Source organism: Coenobita brevimanus, chromosome 52 (assembly GCF_032717465.1).
Source record: "Coenobita brevimanus isolate Jiangsu-jjx chromosome 52, ASM3271746v2, whole genome shotgun sequence".
In the NCBI taxonomy this organism is placed as follows: Eukaryota; Metazoa; Arthropoda; class Malacostraca; order Decapoda; family Coenobitidae; genus Coenobita; species Coenobita brevimanus.
This window is the reverse complement of record NC_137005.1, coordinates 6,777,961-6,797,052: the sequence shown is the minus strand read 5'-3', so window position 1 is coordinate 6,797,052 and position 19,092 is coordinate 6,777,961. Positions and strand designations below refer to the sequence as shown.

Sequence of the window (19,092 nt, the reverse complement as noted above, 5' to 3'; positions counted from 1 at the left end):
AGTACTTTTTATCAGAAAAATTGCATCTGGGGTTGTTTTTTCTTATATCTTAATACGTACACAGTACAATACAGTACTGTATAGGCATTTTTTGTAGGGGCTATGTCCCCTGGAGAAGGGATGGGGTGAGGTAGTACAGTAAGGCATTATCCAACATGGCTTTGGCTGAACTATAATAGATAATCAAGAAATTACTGTACAGGTATTAATTTTTAAAAGCAACTGAGAGTAGGCTACACCTAATTATACTCATACAAAAGTAATGCACTGTAACTGATAGGAAATAATGCAGATATTCTGATTTTAGTATTGCCATCACGGAAGGCAAAGCTGAGACAAGTATGGAAATAATCAATAGGAGGAGGACTGTTGAGAATAAAAGTGTGAATACTGAAAAACAATGCAATGGAAGCTGAATATGATCAACAGATAATGGAAGAATTGATGTCTATTAACTGGGAACAAATGGACTTAGAAAGTTATGGAGTTCCCAGAAGTGATATCTGGTTAGGAATGCTAAAGTTAGCAGACAAGCTTGGTGAGATACAGACCTGACAGAGTAGTCGACAAAGAGAGGAAGTAGTGGCTGGGATGGATGCAAGCAGGGACAAGACAGACGAGTAAGAAATGTGCACAACAGTTAGTACAAAGAAAGAAAAAAAGTTTTAAGAATATATAAGAAAAATTAAATAAAACTTCTTTCGAACCACGAGAGAGCAGCTTATAAAAAAAGAAAAAAGTAACAATAACGGGATGAGCTATTACCCGTGCTTTGTACATGATAGTGTCAAAGGTAATGACGCCATTGCGCATGTCATCTTTGTCATTGGTGAAATCCAGCTGGATGGCTAAACGGTCCTTGATGTTTGTCTGCCCTTGCCTGATGGCTTCTCGCAGGGTAGCACCCTGGGCCTGAAAATATGAAAATATATACAATAAGTCTTCATTAAAAACAACCGTTATTCTATAGGCCAACCATTTTCTGCTATAAACAGAGTTGGAACGGAATGCCTTCATGTGGTGGCAATAATATATCTGTGCAACTCACCTGCCTAGTCATACAAACATCCCTCAACTACTTCCCTGTCCCCCCAAAAGGCGGATGGTGGACTGTGAGAGTAGGGCAATGTAAACTTGTCCACCAGGATCACTTTCCAGATGAATCTGGGGCTACAACAACTACTATTGTTGCTTTTAAGTTCCATGTAAATTAAGGGAAAATTGCCAAAAAAAGGTTCCACTGTTACCAATGAAGTTGATCTGCTAGTGTCCCCTAATTTGGCAAAGTGATTAAGAGGTTAAGCTCTTGGGAAAGGGTTAACACACATCAACACCACACCCACAACATAAAGTGACATTTCATTAACAGGACAAAATCACCTTAGTCCCTGTCTGACTTAAGTAAATTTCAAACCAACCTATACAGAAAATATTAAAGCTAACTAAAGGAACAGTTGAACAGGAAGAAGTTTTTACAGGATGAAGACTGTCTGGTTAAAAAATAAATAAAAAATAAAAGTAACTGTCAATCCCATTTTGTCCCCTTTTACCCGGAGTAGTATTTACACGATAGAAAATCCTCTAGCAACCTCTAGGACTCAAACTGCAGTGTGTAGGTTACAATACGTTCCAATCCAAGGACTCTACCACCACACCAGCAAACATAAACTGGTAAAACATACTCAGGCTCCAAAGACTCATTGTCAAGTAAATAAAATTCTATGATGTTTGCTGGAAAGGAATTGTACCAGTACTGCTGTCTTGCTCATGACTTAAAAGTATCATAGTGGATTAAGCCATCATAACACAATAATCACTGTAATGTACAAGAATTAAATATAGTATGCCAGACTAACAGTGTTCATTACTATATGGCATTGCACACTCTGATAAGTGGGTATCATCCATTCTGCATTAAATCATAATAAAAAACTTATATTCTTTTTAACATTATTTTCTTCAAAGGCTGGTATACAGGCATTCCCTACTATACAATCCATTGCTTAGTGAAGTGAAAAAATTAACACTCTTCCCTGCCGATCGACCACCAGTCGCCGTTTATCCGATGGGTTTTGTTTTTTTAACTGAATTTGATGATATTTTAGACTCAAACTCTGTGTTTAGGTTGATTTATAAACTGTTTCTAGGCATAGAATAATGTGTTTTAGTCATAGGTGAGGTGAACACCATCATTTCTGGGTAGAGTTACTAAGTTTAATTTTTCCAGACTTATTTTTGATGATTTTCAGATTTTATTTTCGGGTTTATTAATAAACTACTTTTAGGCTTAGTTTAGCTTGTTTTAAAGCTATTTCATGGTTTTTAGGCTTAGTTTAGCTTGTTTTAAAGCTATTTCATAGCTTTTAGGCTTAGTTTAGCTTGTTTTAAAGCTATTTCAGGGTTTAGGAAAGCTAGAAACTTGTAGTGTATTTGGACTCATTTGGGTGGGTTTTGGACTTGGTTGGGAGGGGGGGTAATCCCAAGGCTCCCAAACACATCCCTAGACATTCTATGTTATAACGCCAATGTTTAATGATACCTCGGCTCAATGATGGGTTTTCCCAAAGGCATCTCATCGTTATAGCAGGTACAACCTTGAGTAACATAATATCCCTACGTCAAGTGGGGTTGGTGGAGGATTAGTGCCCCTCCCTGTAAAACAATTAACTCTAAGCCCTTGGCCACCCTGTCTGGGATACATGGCGTCTGGCAATGAATGAATGAACAAGCATATCCCTGCTTAATGATGCAATTGGTAGGTAGGGTATCGTATCTTGGGGTAGATTTAACATGTAAAGTACAGGGATGTATTTTTAAGCCTTGGATTTTCTCCCCAACAAAGTCCTAACCCACCCAAATAAGTCCAAAAACAAGTTTCTGGCTAACTTAAACCCCCAATAGCTTTAAAACAAGCTAAACTAAGCCTAAGAGCAGTGTATAACTCACCTAAACCAAAAAATAAAATCTGAAAATCATCAAAAATAAGTCTGGAAAAAATCAAACTTACTAAACTGCACCCCAGAACGACAATGTTCACCCCACCTATGACTAAAACACACAGTATTAATTTAAGTCTGAAAACAGTTTATATATCAACCTAAACACAAAATTTAAGTCTAAAATATCATAAAAACTGGTTTTAAAAAAACAAAACCCATTTTTATATCAGAGTTTGGCCATCACTTGGTGAGGTAGGGTGGTATTCCTACCCCCATCGCTATGCCGGGGTATCGCATCTCAGGGTATCGTATCTCAGGTTCTGCCTGTACTGTAGTCTATAAACAGAATATTTAAATTTATGTGTATCATGACACAAGTATGACTGCTGAACAACATGACAGTACTGTACTGACCGCTGGTAATCTAAGAATGAACTGGTTTTCCAGTTCAGCTCCTACAGAACCTGGTGGCCGTGCCATCCTGCCTTTGATATTTCGATTCATCTTCAAGGGGCGTTTCTTGTACAGTTATATCAAAGAAAACTGCAGTTCTCTCTATGGTCTCAACTGTAAAAGAAAAAGAAAACATGAGCTCATTAGTTTTTCTTAAGAAAAAAAATGAAAAATTGTTGCCATACTCATGGCGTACAAGTCTTACAGCCTATCACTTGAAATCTCAAAGAACTGTAAGAGTGTGGGAAAATCTGCCACATATCACCTAAACTAACAGACTATGCCATAACTTTTGGCTAATTAAATTTTTTTTTTTCTTTCTTATAAGGGCAATTACTTAATTTGTATTAGTATGGAAGCTGGAGATTTCCTTTTGCCAATTACAGGTAGTATGTCTCACACTGTGGAAAATTTAAAATTCTACTAAATATGCTAACAAATGAATACTAACCTTTATGTCAGTCAGATTTACAGCATGAAGATGGCGGCAAGCAGGAAGGAAGAGGAGTGTGGGTTGGAGCTAACCAATAACTATGATTTATCTCGTCACATTACACTAAAGAATCAGTGGCATTCGGTTATTCTGTCACAATATACAGTACCTACAGTGTCTTCTCAAATTCACAGACTAAAAATTTTAAAAGGCTGTTTTTAATACTCACTTGCAAGCAAAGTTCACAGGGAGTAACAGTTGGTAATAAAGAAGACATATCAATTCCAAATAGCCTCAAAACATGTTTTGTTCAATTAAATAACATTTCATAATGTTATGTCTTTTTCTGAATATAAAGAGTCACCTAGCATTAGCCTTGAAACCTTCATATTTCATATGTTTTGCCAGATATTCAGCAGCTGCTGAACTGGCCTAAGAAGATACCCCCAGTGTAGTGTCCTACGATGGCCAATTAGATAATGCTTACAAAATCATAATACCAGATTCCTATGAAATAAGAATGTGAATCAACATGTCACACAGTACTAAGTCAACTTTTCTTCAGTGACATTTCTTCCACAAATCAAAAATACAGTACTGTATGCAAGACTCTGTGGGATCTAAAGTGTGCCTGTACTGGAGGTTTATTTACGTTTCATCCATTAAAAGTAATGTGTTTTTGTTTCTTGGTGGTTTCTTTATGTTTTTGAAGGCTGCAACACGACTGCATGCGTCGGCCTTGGTCACCTAATGGCGGCTCTCCATGCAGCTCGCTCTCTGGCAGCTTCCCTATTTAGTCCATTATCCCTGAGGTCACACTTAATGACCTTGTTCCAAGACTTTTTTGGCCTACGGTACCTCTTGCTACCCTACCCCCAACATTAACACTTCTCATTTTCTGCACCCAATTATCATCCCCTATCCTCTCCACATGCCCAAACCATCTCAATCTACCTCTCCTCATCACAACACCAATACACTCCAGTCCCATCCTACCTCTCAACTCTTCTATCATAAACCTAGCCCCCGCAGGCCTCACACTCAGAGATGCATTGCACATCCATCTAATCATTGCCATTTCTGTACGTTTGTGCCTGCGAATATCCTCTTCCTTTACTGCCCAGGTCTCACTACCATACAGCATTACGCTTCTAACACATGCCACATACAAAGATCCCTTAGCACGGAAGGAGAGCCCTCTCAGTGTCAGGAGAGGCAACAGTATGCTTTTGTTTTTGCTGGTGCATTATGGTTCTGATTCAGCCAATCAGAGAACTGGTGGTGGGTCTGCTTGAAATCATACGGTAGTCAAAGTGGACTCCGCCGATGACATGAGATAAGACTGGAAATTAGTCTTGGTTAGGCTTGAATGACACTGATTTAAGATACGGTGGGTTAAATGGTGTTTGGGTAGGTTAATACATAAAATGGCTTCAAAATAATTTGCTTCTGTTATTTTCACCATTAAAAAAAAAAAAAAAAGTTAGTGCTAATTTTTACAGTCTTAACATCACATTAAAGACCACACAATATCTCACTTATTTTTTTATTTGCAGAAGAAACATCACAGAAGAAAGTTGTCCTAGAACTGCGCAACAACCTGATTCACGTTATTTCTTAAGGAATCCAGTGTTATAGGTTTGTCAACAATTACCCTATCATAATACTGTACCGGTATATTAATTTTGCTGAATTTGGGTTTAACAGATGACTTACACAGTCACAGAACATAACTGATACGGTACAGGTCTATATTAAGATTCAGCCATAAAATTCACAAAAAAATTTTCGATGTGCTTCTTTATAGAGTACCGTATTAGACTATCTGGCCAAAGTAGTGAGGATCTTCACTATGACATTATTGGTGCAAAAGCTTAGATAAGGTTAAATTAGCATTGAATAGGTTAGGTTGGGTTAAGATAAAGGTTGGGTTATTACAAAAATTTGGGTTAGATTTGGATTATTAGGCCCTGATAAGGGTAATTTTGTTAAAAAATGGCATCTGTCTGTCTTTGTGCATCATAAGATAGCATCTGTCTGCAAACAAACGTTTTAAAATGATTTTAAACACTTAGAAAAAAAAAAAAATACTGAAGCTTGAAAATGCAATTAGACAATACTTACAGAATCTCATGAAAAGGTAAAGTACGGAAAAACTGAAAGAATCAGCAAAACAAGATAGTAAAATGTCTTCCTACGGTAAAGACTACCCTATTTACCACTTGATACCGTATCTGTTCACAAAAGTTTTATACTTTGTTGGTGGGACTGCTCCTACCATACAGGCTGTCCAAGGCTGCCGTCTATGGCATCCAATGGTCTACAGTAATTTGACCATCATCATTAACCAGACCATTTCCCTACCTAGAGATGGGGCGAGGAGGCGTTCCGGAATTTAAAATAAAAATTAATAGACCTTGGAGAAACTAACCCAATCTCCTTAACTGAATGGGCCACACACTCATTCATTCACCAATAAGATTTGGAACGAGGAGGTAGTCCTGAAAACTAACTTCAGACAGGTGGTACAAGGCATATATCCTTCTATTACTTATTTCCCAAAACTGACCTTTAAATGTTCTAAACGATGTACTGTTTCTTTACTTACCCCACTTCCAGTCGAAATTTTTAACTTGCCAATTTAATAAGGCCTGTAACTGCAATATACCATATTATGTCTCCCTTGCAATGTAAACACTAGCGCTACAATCGTCCCTTCTGTGGTCAAATAACTTATTTGAAAAATTGAGAAAGCTTGCAATACAGAAATGTGCAGAAACCCAAGAGTGTTTGTTTAGATTGAATACAAATCAACTGAGCTGGAGTAAACATTGATTTCAATAATATGGAAAGCTTACCTTCACAAAAGTGCGTCGAAGCCAAAGCTGAAAAATCCATCCGAACAAAACAATAAAAAGAAAACTTGGGAGGAACTGGGAAAACAGAAACAGAGAAAATGATGAAAAAGTGCAAGATAAAGATAACAAAGAAGTAAGAACAAGGAAACCAATGAATGTTAGATGTTAAGAAAAAATAAATATGAGCAGAGTCTACTTTGGGAACTGCAGGGAAGTGCGAGAAAAGTGAATACGATAACGATGGGAATAATTGGAAATATCCAATACAAAAAATACAATGAACATGTAAACCTTTGTTATATTGGATTTACACTTGGCGAACGAACGTGAACGAACACTGGCTAACATTACTGTCATATTGTAACTAGGCATGCACGGCTGAAGTATCTAGCGGGCATAATCGAACCTTAACGCACTTGTTTGAATGTTCGAATGAGTGTCAGTACATTATGTTTCTTTCAACTCTACCCTTATCTTTTACTCTCCACCCTCTGCATCCTCTTGTCATCCTACATCCTCCTCTTCCTCAAATCATCTCAGTCTACCCCTTTTCATTACACAACTAACACATTTATGTCCCATTCCTCCTCAACCCTTCATCCACTGTCCTCCCCTCCCCAACCTCTTATTCAAAGACGCAATAGCATCCATCAAAGCATCCCCATTTCTTTACGTTTGAGCCTACAAATACCCTCCTCCATTACTATCAGTCTCACTATTGTATATCATTATACACCTAACACACGCTGCAAGTATGGGCCCCTTAGCACTGCGGGTGTCCTTATCCAATATCCAAGCTACCAAGCCAGCTCCAGCCCCACCTCCAGCATTTATCATGTCCCCAAAATAAGTCTTCTCTGCATAACTGACCCTCCATCAATATTAATCCTTTCTCACCTCTATGCCTCTTTATACTCTCCCAAATGTACCGTTCTCTCAAAATCAGCATTATTTTGCAGCCTATTGATACCATAACTTTTACTTGCATAATTTCCTCACAAATCCTTGTCTTTCATTCCATCTCTCCAATTCCTCTCTCCTCTGCTACTGTTTCATTTTCTGCCATCAGCATAGAACACCTCTCATGGGACTCCAGTTCAGAAGTCACATGAGAGCTTCATACATCATGATCAACAGTAAAAGGGACTTAAAACTGTCACCTGATGCACACCATCATTCATGGAACACTCATCACTCAGAGTTCCTCTCTCATGGTACCAATATCACCCAAAGGCCAAGCACTGAATCTGCTATCTCCAAACTTTTCCTGTTCTAGTCAAACTCCTTCAGCAGTTTGCTCTCCACACATCCTTAATATCCTCACTATCCACCACCACCCTTTCTTCAGGTGTCGCTGGGATGCCTCTTGGCAGTGGCACCACCTCCCAGGATCTCCTGGGATCCAAACCCTCCCAACTATCCCCTCCAAGTAGAGTGTGGTCCCCAGCTGTGCTGCTGTCGTGGGGCATCTCACCCACTGCGAGTGCAGCAGCCAGGCCGTTAATCTCACTGGAGATCCAGTGAGGGTGATCAGTGTCCCATGTTGTTCCAGTGTTCCTCCTCTGAGACACTGCAGGCAACCCAACAACAACCCCTCCTTCATCATTCTCCACACACACTCTGCTCACCTATATTCTTTTTTTTCTCTTGTCATCTCTGTAGCCACCTAATATACCACATTCCTTCTTTCAACACTATTCAGGCTGTCGAGTCATGGTCTCTAGGGATTCAGACCTTGCCCTATGCAGAATACAAATCTTTCTGGCTCCATGCTCAGGAGTCATGAATTCCTCTGTTACCACTCCTTTTCCATTCCCTAAATAGTCTTTCTTTTTCTATAACTGTGGTTTATATTCCCTCATCCCATTACCACATTACCTTATATCTTGGTGGGCCCCTTGTCCATCCACACACCGAATCATGTCATGGTTCTGATGACTACTGGTGTTGTTACTTAACCCTGATTCATAGACCATGCAGACTTGCTGACCTTAGACAAGCAACTGCCCCTACAAGATAATCCCACAGGTTCCCTATACCACTAATGTGGCATCTGCATCTTAATGTATCATGTGCTGTGCCATACAACATTGTGATATGCAGTGTGGACATATTGCACAAGCATGGCACACATCTGTTGTTGTTATTGAGTAACACCAGTCTGTCTAGCCAAGCAAACCCATCATGCAAGAGGAAGCAACTGCCCCTGCAGGGCTGTCTAATGCAGTGAACTGATGTTCCCTTGCAGCAGACAAAACTTTGTCAGTGAGGCACAGGAGAGTATGGAAATTTGGTTCTCGGATGGAAGCTGCATTTGCGTCTCTCCACTTAGTTAACAAGAGCACCATAGGAGGCTTCACGTCACTCCATTAGTTGGTTACATGATTACTACCCAGCATTGTAAATGTTTCCTGGATTGCAGAAACCTATTAGTTTTGTTACTGCAGACACTCGAAGTGATAAGAAGAGAACTTAAAAATGATAGAAAGGATGAGAGAAATAGGAACATAAGAGGACAGACAAGGAAAAAGAATGATAAAGGTGAAGGACCAAGTAGACAGCATATCACGTGAGTGGATGATGGTCACCACCAACTATCACCACATGTCATTTGTGATTCAGCCCTACTCAGATCTAAGCTGATAAGTCAATAGGGCTGGGAGACATGATATCCTGATCTAAGCCTTGCTGGGTGAACTCAACTTGCTTTAAGGATACCTATGATGGACATCAGGAGGGAGAGGGTTTTATGGTTGATCAGTGAAGTCTATTTTTTATCAAAATTCAAGTTCTTAATTCCCTGTCCTAGCCAGGAATCAAACTCACATCTGCTGGGCCAGGAGACTACCCCCCAGACTGACTTGGCTACCACCTGCTCACCCAGCTTCCCTGGTCCATCCTCTCAAATTATTCCCATCGTCTCAGTTTTTGTTTTTCTACTTCCTAATTCTTTTTATTTTCATCCATCTTCTCAACTTTTCTACAGATGTCCCATCATCCACCTTTACTCAATGTACCCACTGGATCATTCTCAAGTTGTTTCATTTCTGTTTCACTCTTCCTTTACACCTTGTTCCACTGCCAAATATACAATAAGTACTAAATAATTTCCCTCTCGTGAACCAAATATTCCAGGACTGGCAACAAGTTTCTACACTTTTCCCAACCTCTATGTGCCCTTGCAATGGCTCTCTGCTCTTCTAAATTACCACAATCATGGTAATACTGTACCATATGCAACAGATGTTTATAAACACTTATCACTCCCCTCTAACCTGACAAAGATACTTCACCCTTTTCGGCTTAGATGGCCAAGTGCAGCTAGACTGGAGGGTTAATTTGACTAGTAATTTCTTCTATGTGGTAGGTGGGGGTGCTCACTGTCCACTCACTTGATGTAGTGCTGTTCTCGGGTGTCTGCCCTTTCCTCCCTTCCTTTCCTTTTTCCTTCCTTCCAATTCTGTCTTTGTTTCCTTCATTCTTTCCTCCTTCTTTTGCCTACGGGTGACTTTAAACTCCCTCTTCTGTTTTTCTTTCCTTCATTCTTTCCTTCCTTCTGTATACGGGTGACTCTACACTCAGTGACAAGCAGGATGATTTCCTGTACACTAGGAAACCATTTACCGCACTGGGCGGTAACCATCTCACCAAATTATGACGCCTGGTGGTTTAGTGGGTAATTAAGGTGTTCCAATTGGATTGAGCCTGTGCAGCTTTATATCCAAGGGAAGGTTGGAGTTTATTGCTCATGTAATGCCACTCAGGGATAAGTGAGGCTGGTCGCTCACACCTTAAATGTCAGGACCAACCTGCCTAGCCCCGGGCTCCTATGCTCCTCATGGGGTGCCACAGGATTGGATGATGATGATGATGATGATGATGATGATAACGATGATGACTTCTTTTCACCTCACAAATAGGGCTCATGATATTTCATGCAATCACAACTTTGCATTTCTGGTAGTGGGAGCAGTTCAGTTCAGTCAGGTGAAAACAAAATGACTATAGATGGCCACATGAATGTTTAAGGAAGCTCCAATCCAGTACCTCAAACTTTATTTGGCAGCAAAATTATGACACAGAAGCTTACTAAGAAGAAATAAACCTATGCAATTGATTGTTATTAAACTTTTGAGGTGAAATGTGGTGCTTTACAGGTTATTTATTTATTTATTTTTTTTGGCACTAAATATTACTGAAACATTATTAAAAATGATGGAAGTATCATGTAAGGAATTGACTGTTTTAGTAATAAACATGACAGGAATACATTACAATAATAAACCACCTCAAATTTGTCAGAATTTGCTATATCTTGTTAACTACCGAGGTTAGTTGGCCAAAGTATGCTTATACAGTATTTTCATAAACAGCAAAATAAAGCATTATTTAATTCAGCAATACATTAACCTTAACATCTTTATAAATACAGTGCTTAATAAAAATACATGACCTGCAGTTTCAGTAAGTTTCACTTGAAGGCAGAGTTGAGTTGTTACATGGGTTTTAAACTCTACCATTTTCAATATGGCTGTTTTTTGAAGAAGTCATACCTAGAAACTTCCCTGTTGGTACCTAAATTAACTTGCCTCCAGATAATTCTTCAACAAAACACACCTGGTTATGTATCAAATATTTACAAAATATGCATGTACTGTGCATATATCTGTGAGACTGAGCTAAACCATTACTGCTCTAAATGGAAAAAAAAAAAAAAAAGAAAGAAAGAAAGAAAAAGTGTGCAGCACTAGAAAATTGAACTGTGGAAAGTTGGCTTTACCATTTACTAAAGATCCATTGCTTCATCTGTATGAGATGCTTAATTATTTAGAGAAGAGAAAATGCTTAGTTCAAATAAAATACTGTTCATGCACTGTCAAATCTCCACACATATTTGAAGTCAGGTGCTACAACAAACCAAGAAAACAAACTAAATATATAATTTCAGTACTTACCCAGATATTAATAAATGTACACCACAGGACTGTGCAATAAGATATACTTAATATACACCATGAACTCTGAATAACCAAATTATGTATGCCACTGCACTAACATTTTACATGATTCCCTTCAACATGTATAATACTTATAATTTAAATCCTACTCAAGGATCATGGATGTTCAGTTTTGTCATGAGTTCTTCATCAAACAGCCTCCTTAAATCAACCAATATGCAAAGTGAATCTACATGCATGACACCTCACAAGACTCCCACATGCAAGGGTAATTACTCATGTCACTGAGTGAGTTCTCAAAACTCAAAACATATTACTGCAGTTTGATTCACAAGAGGCACTGTGCATCATAATCACAGCTCTGACATCTGTGGGCAGGCTGGCAGTCAAGAGAGTGTTATGTAACAAAATTAACAGGACACAAATATAGTGTAACTCTGTTTCTGAGTCCTACATTCACCTGCTCTGGTGAAGTTTATGCTGCAGCTTTTGATGCATATTACAGGGATTATGCTACTTATGGAAAACATAACCATTCATAATATCCACCCATCTATAAATCATCCTACTCAGCATTGCCCATCATGAGGGTATGGGCCCAGGGGTAGGCATGTATGGCAAGACACCAGTTTCCTTCCCCTGAACAACATTACATGAGCAATAAGCCCCAACCACCCCCAAGGATACAGAGCCCTACTGGTCACATTCAGGCGAAGTACTTTAACTCAGCAAATCACCATGAATCTATACTTGTATATGTATCAGTTCATATGAGGGCCACTACTTTCTAGGTTTTTGGCAAACCAGGTGAGTTAAGGTGGTAACAGTGGAGTTGTTCCACCCATTACATTAATCTCTCTTGTGCCATGCCCGAGTCCACCTAGTCTGATGACAGGGGTAATCACTCTTACATCACCAACATAGCCAGCAACTCAAGTGAGAAAATATAGAGAATTTAGTTCAACTTTAACATGGCATACACACACACCCTTACACACACTAAAGGTTTATTTTATGGCTTGTGTTGCCTTAAAAACCTTGTGCACTTGCTGCAGCAGGGCCTCAGATGCTCACCAGGAGCACAGAGAGGCAGGGGAGCCAGACACATGGGGCAGTAAGAGGAGGCAGAAGGGGATGTGTGCTGTGCCACCTTTGTATCTCTGATACTGGTATATGTTTCAGTACCAGCAGTGAATTATACAGAATGAAGATTTCCCCATCAAATAGACACAACACACCATCCCAGCTAAAACCTGCATTTTGTTGATGCATTACTGGATGACTTTAGGCACATAGTCCTTTGATGGGCGATGCCTCATTTGCATCACATGAACTACAGTACAACTAAAGATTCTCAAATACCAATTTGACAAGCAAGGTATTCCCACATTGCTCCCTTGTTCTATTTTACCCTACCATGCAGTCCATGCCCAACAACATCTCCAATTGTGGTTCCCTTCCCTCCCCCTTTTATTTTTAGTGACTGAATTTGGAAGAGTTAAGAGGCAAGATATTATTAACGTGTACATATTGTAAAGCCTCCAATCTTTCCTTGCCAAGAAAGGCCCACATCCCCTTCATACTTGCCCCTTGCCACTCCAGCTGGCGGACACAAGCGGCTACTCTACACACCCACCTTCCCAGCAGGTGGATGCAGGGAGGGTACACAGGGATACAACTTGTCCACCTATGCTAAATCTACGTGATTCCAAAAAGCTATAGCACAGTATCATTTTAGATATAGCTAACAATAATTTATTTCATAGACAATCAATAACTTTTCTAGAATAAATATAACTTTATTTTACAACTGATGTACTTTTACAAACTTACATTTCTTAAACTCATGATTCATTTGAATTCTTTGAGTTCAAAAGAAATATGCTGACAATTTTTGCATCCTATTTACCACTGAGTGGAAGTTATTTTTAAATACTGTGTGCATTTAAGAATTACACACTGCTTCTTCCCATAATCAGGTACTTCAAACTGCAATGTGTTGATTATAAGTGGAATTCCAGACATAACTGTACATGACCAGACATGCATCACTCCTATGGCTTCACTGAATAGTTCTGCTGTTATGCCAAACTTTCACTACGAAGTCTGCATGTACCTAACATGATTTTTCCAGTAAAGGTCTATTGTACATGAAGGGTGGGGTCTCACTGGCCATATACTGTTAACTTATGTGAAGACTTTTTTAGTTTTTTCTGAGAAAAAAACTGTTGGTATGCTTTTTGGTTATGCAACATTCTTGCTTCTTGCTTTGTTCCTTAAAGAAAAGGAAAAGAACTCAATAGTACTTGCCATAAGAAAGTGGTATTTCACTGGTGTTTGAAAACTTCTGTGCTGTTTTATTAACCCCTTCAGCCCAATGAAATAGTTTTTATTTTATTCTTGCTCCCTCTCAACACTCTGACTTTGCTTAAGAGACTCTTAACACCAGGGGGCTTTAGTTAATGCTTTCATGGATTCCTTCAGTTACAAAGGTCGTTCATAAGATGAATAAAACCACCAAAAGATGGCAAGTGCAGAGACATGGGAAATCTATAGTAGTATCCTAGCACTTTCTGTCTTTATCTGTGTCTAACCCATTCATCCGATCAGTCTCATTTTCTTGCTTCTTTTCAAAAGGCTCCAACATGCTTGCATGTGTTGGCCTCAGTCACCTAATGGCAGCTCTCCACACTGCTTTACCACACTGTTTCAATATTTTTCTTGTTCTCTCTGGATTTTACTCCCCTTAGGGAAACACTTTTCATTCTTGTGTGCTCATATATAGCTGAATTTTACCTTTTCACTGCAAGAGGTTCTTCCTAACTTGACAAAAATTATCTAGCAGTAGCCTGAATAAAAATAAAACACATCATTGTAGTGAAGGAGTCAAAGCATTCACAACGTAAATATTAACATTTTTGCTACATAAAACTACTGAGACTCATAAACAGTTACTTGAAAATGAAACTGGTGAAAATAAAAGCTTTCACAGTATCAGCATACCTAATCCAGTATATAGGTATCAACACAAAATAAAAATCACAGTCCTGTCTGATTGCCTGTGGGTATGTTAATTCACTTTCTGAATACTGTACAACTGTATTTTCTAAAATTATAATGGTTAAGAGGCTCAATTATTAGTACACCAGGTCTCTTGGAGATAAAGTTGACTTACAAATGTATATATACTTCACCACACAAGAGTAAAACACCACACAGCTTAGTGACTTCTATTGCAATCCCTGTAGCTTTGTAAGTAAAAATAACTCCATGCATAAAGGCAAATTTCATCTCTTACAACAAGACTTAAGACTTTTAGCTATACATATGGTGAGGGCCATAAAAATTCATGAAAGTTTACAGTTATGATGTACAGTACAGTTTAACATATAAATTTTCTTGTATACTTTATATCCAAGAAAGCAGTGATTTGTAACCAGTGTACTGATAACCTATTATAAAAATTATAAAGCCACAGAACTCTTAACAGAATTTGCTTTCCTTTAATATCATTCAGCCTTACTCATCTGTCCTACACACCAGACAGCTCCACTTCTAAAATCACTGGAACTTCCTACCACTGTTCCCATAATAATGTTACATTTTTTTTTTTTTTTTTTTTTTTTTTACTGTTGAAATCATTATGAAACGTGTATAACTGACTGTTTCCTGCGCTTAATATGGTGACAAATGCCTAGTTTATTACTGCTGGTTTATCTATAGCATGTGCAAAGGATGTACAACACTCATAACTTGATTCAACTAGTACCAACAATGGTCCATGTATAAGCTCATCCTTATCTATAACAATATATAACAGTGTTTGTCCCAATTCCCTATATTATCTGAAACAATACATATAATGTAAACAGTATATATAGAGTATAAAAAAAAAAAACATTATTAAATGTTGCAATGGCCTCCCAAGTAAAGCAAAGATTTGCAACCAATAATAGAGTGGTGGAAAGCTTACTACACCAAATACAAGGCTCTCTTTAACCCTCTCACACCGGTGTCAGTGTTCCAACTCAGAACCTGTTCTCGGACATCCTTTTAGTATGGAAGAGTGATTGGAGTATTTTTTTCCTTCCATGCATTGTTTCTGGCATAAAAAGAATATGCTATCAAGAAAAAAGTTTCCAGCCCATTGCAAAAACGACCAGTATTTTGAATGTTCCATAAACCTGAGAAAATTCTGAAACAGACAATGTGACAAACTGTTTGGTATTTATTTTTCTCAGGCATAGAACTGTTTTACATGCTCTTTTTGGTATCACTAAACTCATGATGTCTAATGGATACTGAAAACATTCTACACGGTGAAAAGAGCCATTTCATGCAAGATGGGCAGTTATGAAACAAGTTCTGTGCCAGTACCGACATGTGTGTATGGGTATTAACTAGATCAAAAGCTATAGTTTCCAAATCAAATACAAAGTACAGTAGCTAGCTTCATCCACTTGCTTTATACAGTATACAGAATGGATTTTGATTTACAAAAGAGGGGGTTTCATATCAGTACTTCATCTAACCTCAATAAATTTGTTTACATATTATGTCCATCCTGGCTTGGTGAAATGAATAATAATTAATTAATATTTTCTTCCTTTTATGTCTTATCATGATGATGATGATATACAGAGTGGACTATATACTGTGCACCCTTACCTTGTTGTTGGCAAATACTTGTATGTTCTGGGGAAGGCTCAGTCAGCATTATTTATGTCTGCCCTGCATAATTTATTACTTCCCCTAACCCTTTTTATTTTAGTATCATTTTTTTTTTTTTTATGCCTACTGATTTTATGATTGATAACCACTCTGATGTGGCAAGAAAACATTTGCACTACTCATACCAGCAGACTGAGCCATCCCCACAACACACTAGATACCGGTACCTCCAGGTGACTGTCTTTGAGGCACAGTATACAGACTACCTTGTACTATTTTACAAGCTACTATTCATCTAATAAATTTCTACATTAAGCTAATATTTAGGTGCATGGAGATAATATCTCCCTCACTTATATGTGGCTGTAAACAACACACTTGCTCTGAGAGAGTATCAAAATGGCCCCAAGAACCTTGACCACTAAAGAATAACAAAGCTGCTGTAGCCGCTCCAAGAGGACTTTATGGTTGGCAACACTAGTAACTCTAACTACATGCTGCCACTGGTGTTGCTTCATGGTTGCTTTCGTGTAAAGCAAATGTATGAAGTCCAAGTCATGCCATCATAATTCCTATTGCCTCTGTTTTAGTTCATACTTGGTAAATTACATGTGAAGCAACTGTTACTATACAGGCTTTGCATTGTTTTACCAAATAATATTCAGTATTACAAATGGAGAGCAAAGATGTTTCTCTACTACCCTGGTCATTTCTAGCTAAGCTCCAGGGATGCATACCGATTGCTTACTATTATCATTAGTCATATCTATTTTACTTCTACAGCTCTCTATTTCAGTTACCAAATATCTGTACTAAAATTCTTTCTAATATATGAGAAGGAGCATACTGAAGCATCTCTCCTTCACTCTGATACAAAAGGAGGAGGATTATTTGACAGCATAAGCATATACTCTCCATTCACCCCCAAATACATGCCATATTACAAGTAACATAATGATCAATATTAGTTACTTCATCCTATTATCAGAGGAGACACCAATGTACAGACAAGGTCAAGAGTTAATTAACACTCCACTGAAACAGTGCTTTTAAAAACAGTCCCTTCTCAACCATGACATTTTTCATTTTATTCTTGCTATCTCTGGATGATTTATTTAGCTTAGGAGAGACTTTCTGAACTGCAGGGGTTAGATATACCCTTCACTAACCCCTTCACAACTAGGGTGCTCTCTTAAGCTGAATTAAACTGTTTGGTAGCAGGAAGAAAGAAACACATCGGATCATTGGGTTAACTGCGCTGGATAATCGTTTGATAAGCTCCAAGTTCTATGGGTGTTAAACTGACCTTCCCTGTACATATATCACAAGTAACAGATGATACCAGCCCTAGCATCATACACTACTGTGCCTCTCACAAGTGGAAGGGATTTACAAAAGTAGTGCACACAGGACTAACTAATCATTTCACAGTGTACACACCTACTTAACAAAGTTCCTGTACTGGTGTGTAGGCCTACTTCAGCACCTAAACAGGAGCATATATGGTTGCATACAAGAGCCTAAGGAGTTGCGCACAAACAAGCCTACATGATTGCATACACATTGACTATGTGGTAACTAACAAGGGAATTTACACCGTGAGAGCTATGAAGGAGTTGTACTGCTCAATGTTCCGTTTCAATATGTCCCCACAATTGCCAAGCACACGCTCAAATCTGAAAAATAAATATATATAAATTACCTTCCACGTAAACATTTTACAATATCGAATATATTTATGAGAAGCTACAGAATGTGGTGAAAGTTTTTGGCTTATCAGATAGAACCAGGATTCCGGGGGCTTGAATGATGAGTGAATGGAAGCATGGCCCATTGGACTGAGCAAACTTGGGCTGTCTGAAGGTTGCTACACCTCACCCTTCCCTAGGGTGGGAAAGGAGGTCTGGATGATAATATGGTAAAAGTACAGTAATGAACAAACTGCTCCTCACTGCTCCTCAGCAACTAACTTTCTTAAATTACGAGAGGTTTGGCATGTTTCTCATTTCATATATAACTCTCCATGAGATGATGTGTCTGGGATGAAAAATGACATACAAGCTGCAAGTGTATAATAGACATGGCAGAAGATTTTACACGACTTTATGCTTCTGACTATATATCCATTCACCTGAGAAGAGTTTTGCAATGTTTCAGACTAATAATTTTCTTTAACAAGGAATTGGGAATTATGCAACACCACAAGCAAATGCCATTATAAGACAATAATAATTTTTTTTTTCATACTTATAAATTGTTGATGGTGTTACTGTATTACAAAATAACAGCAATATGACAGTACTGCAGTGCTGTAATATAGTAATCTGCAGACATGCTCAAATATCTAGTGATACCAATGACTCACAAGAAGTTAAGGACTGCCTTTCTAATATCTATTCTTTTATCCCTTTTAATTCTTTACAACTTTCATTTTTCACATAGTGTTACACAGTGCTAGAACATCTTAAATCATGAACACAACACTGCGCATCTCCAGGTTTTATGCAGTTTCACTGATGGATCTGCCACAAAATACTGAAACCTATGAATAAAACTGCTTATGATCTGCCTTCCACCATCAGGTCATCCTACTTCCAACTCTCACCACCCTCATTCATATACCTCTCCACCACATCCCTGGTCTCCCTTCCCCCCTTCTCTCTTCCACCTCACACACAAACTCTCTCCTAGTCCATACCTCAGACTCCAATCTCTCCACATGGCCAAACAATCTCAAGGTTCTTCTTTTGACACCTTAGCACATCCACACACCACCATAA

General features: G+C 38.4%; 2 protein-coding genes across 3 annotated transcripts in view; both read right to left on the bottom strand.

Annotated features, from left to right (window-relative positions):
- Taf7 (TATA-box binding protein associated factor 7) overlaps positions 1-3,443 on the bottom strand; it is a 31,013-nt gene extending 27,570 nt beyond the window's left edge. Inside the window, exons 1-2 of the mRNA XM_080272900.1 lie at positions 3,354-3,443; positions 766-912 (exon numbers count right to left, since the gene is read on the bottom strand). Of these exons, the coding sequence (XP_080129026.1) occupies positions 766-912; positions 3,354-3,443 (237 nt within the window). The remainder of the gene's footprint in view (positions 1-765; positions 913-3,353) is intronic.
- A 7,279-nt stretch (positions 3,444-10,722) lies between these two features.
- Pka-R1 (protein kinase, cAMP-dependent, regulatory subunit type 1) overlaps positions 10,723-19,092 on the bottom strand; it is a 194,568-nt gene continuing 186,198 nt past the window's right edge. For both annotated transcript variants that reach the window (XM_080272982.1, XM_080272983.1), the window contains one exon: positions 10,723-17,988. In XM_080272982.1, the coding sequence (XP_080129108.1) occupies positions 17,904-17,988 (85 nt within the window). In that variant the 3' untranslated portion in view covers positions 10,723-17,903. The remainder of the gene's footprint in view (positions 17,989-19,092) is intronic.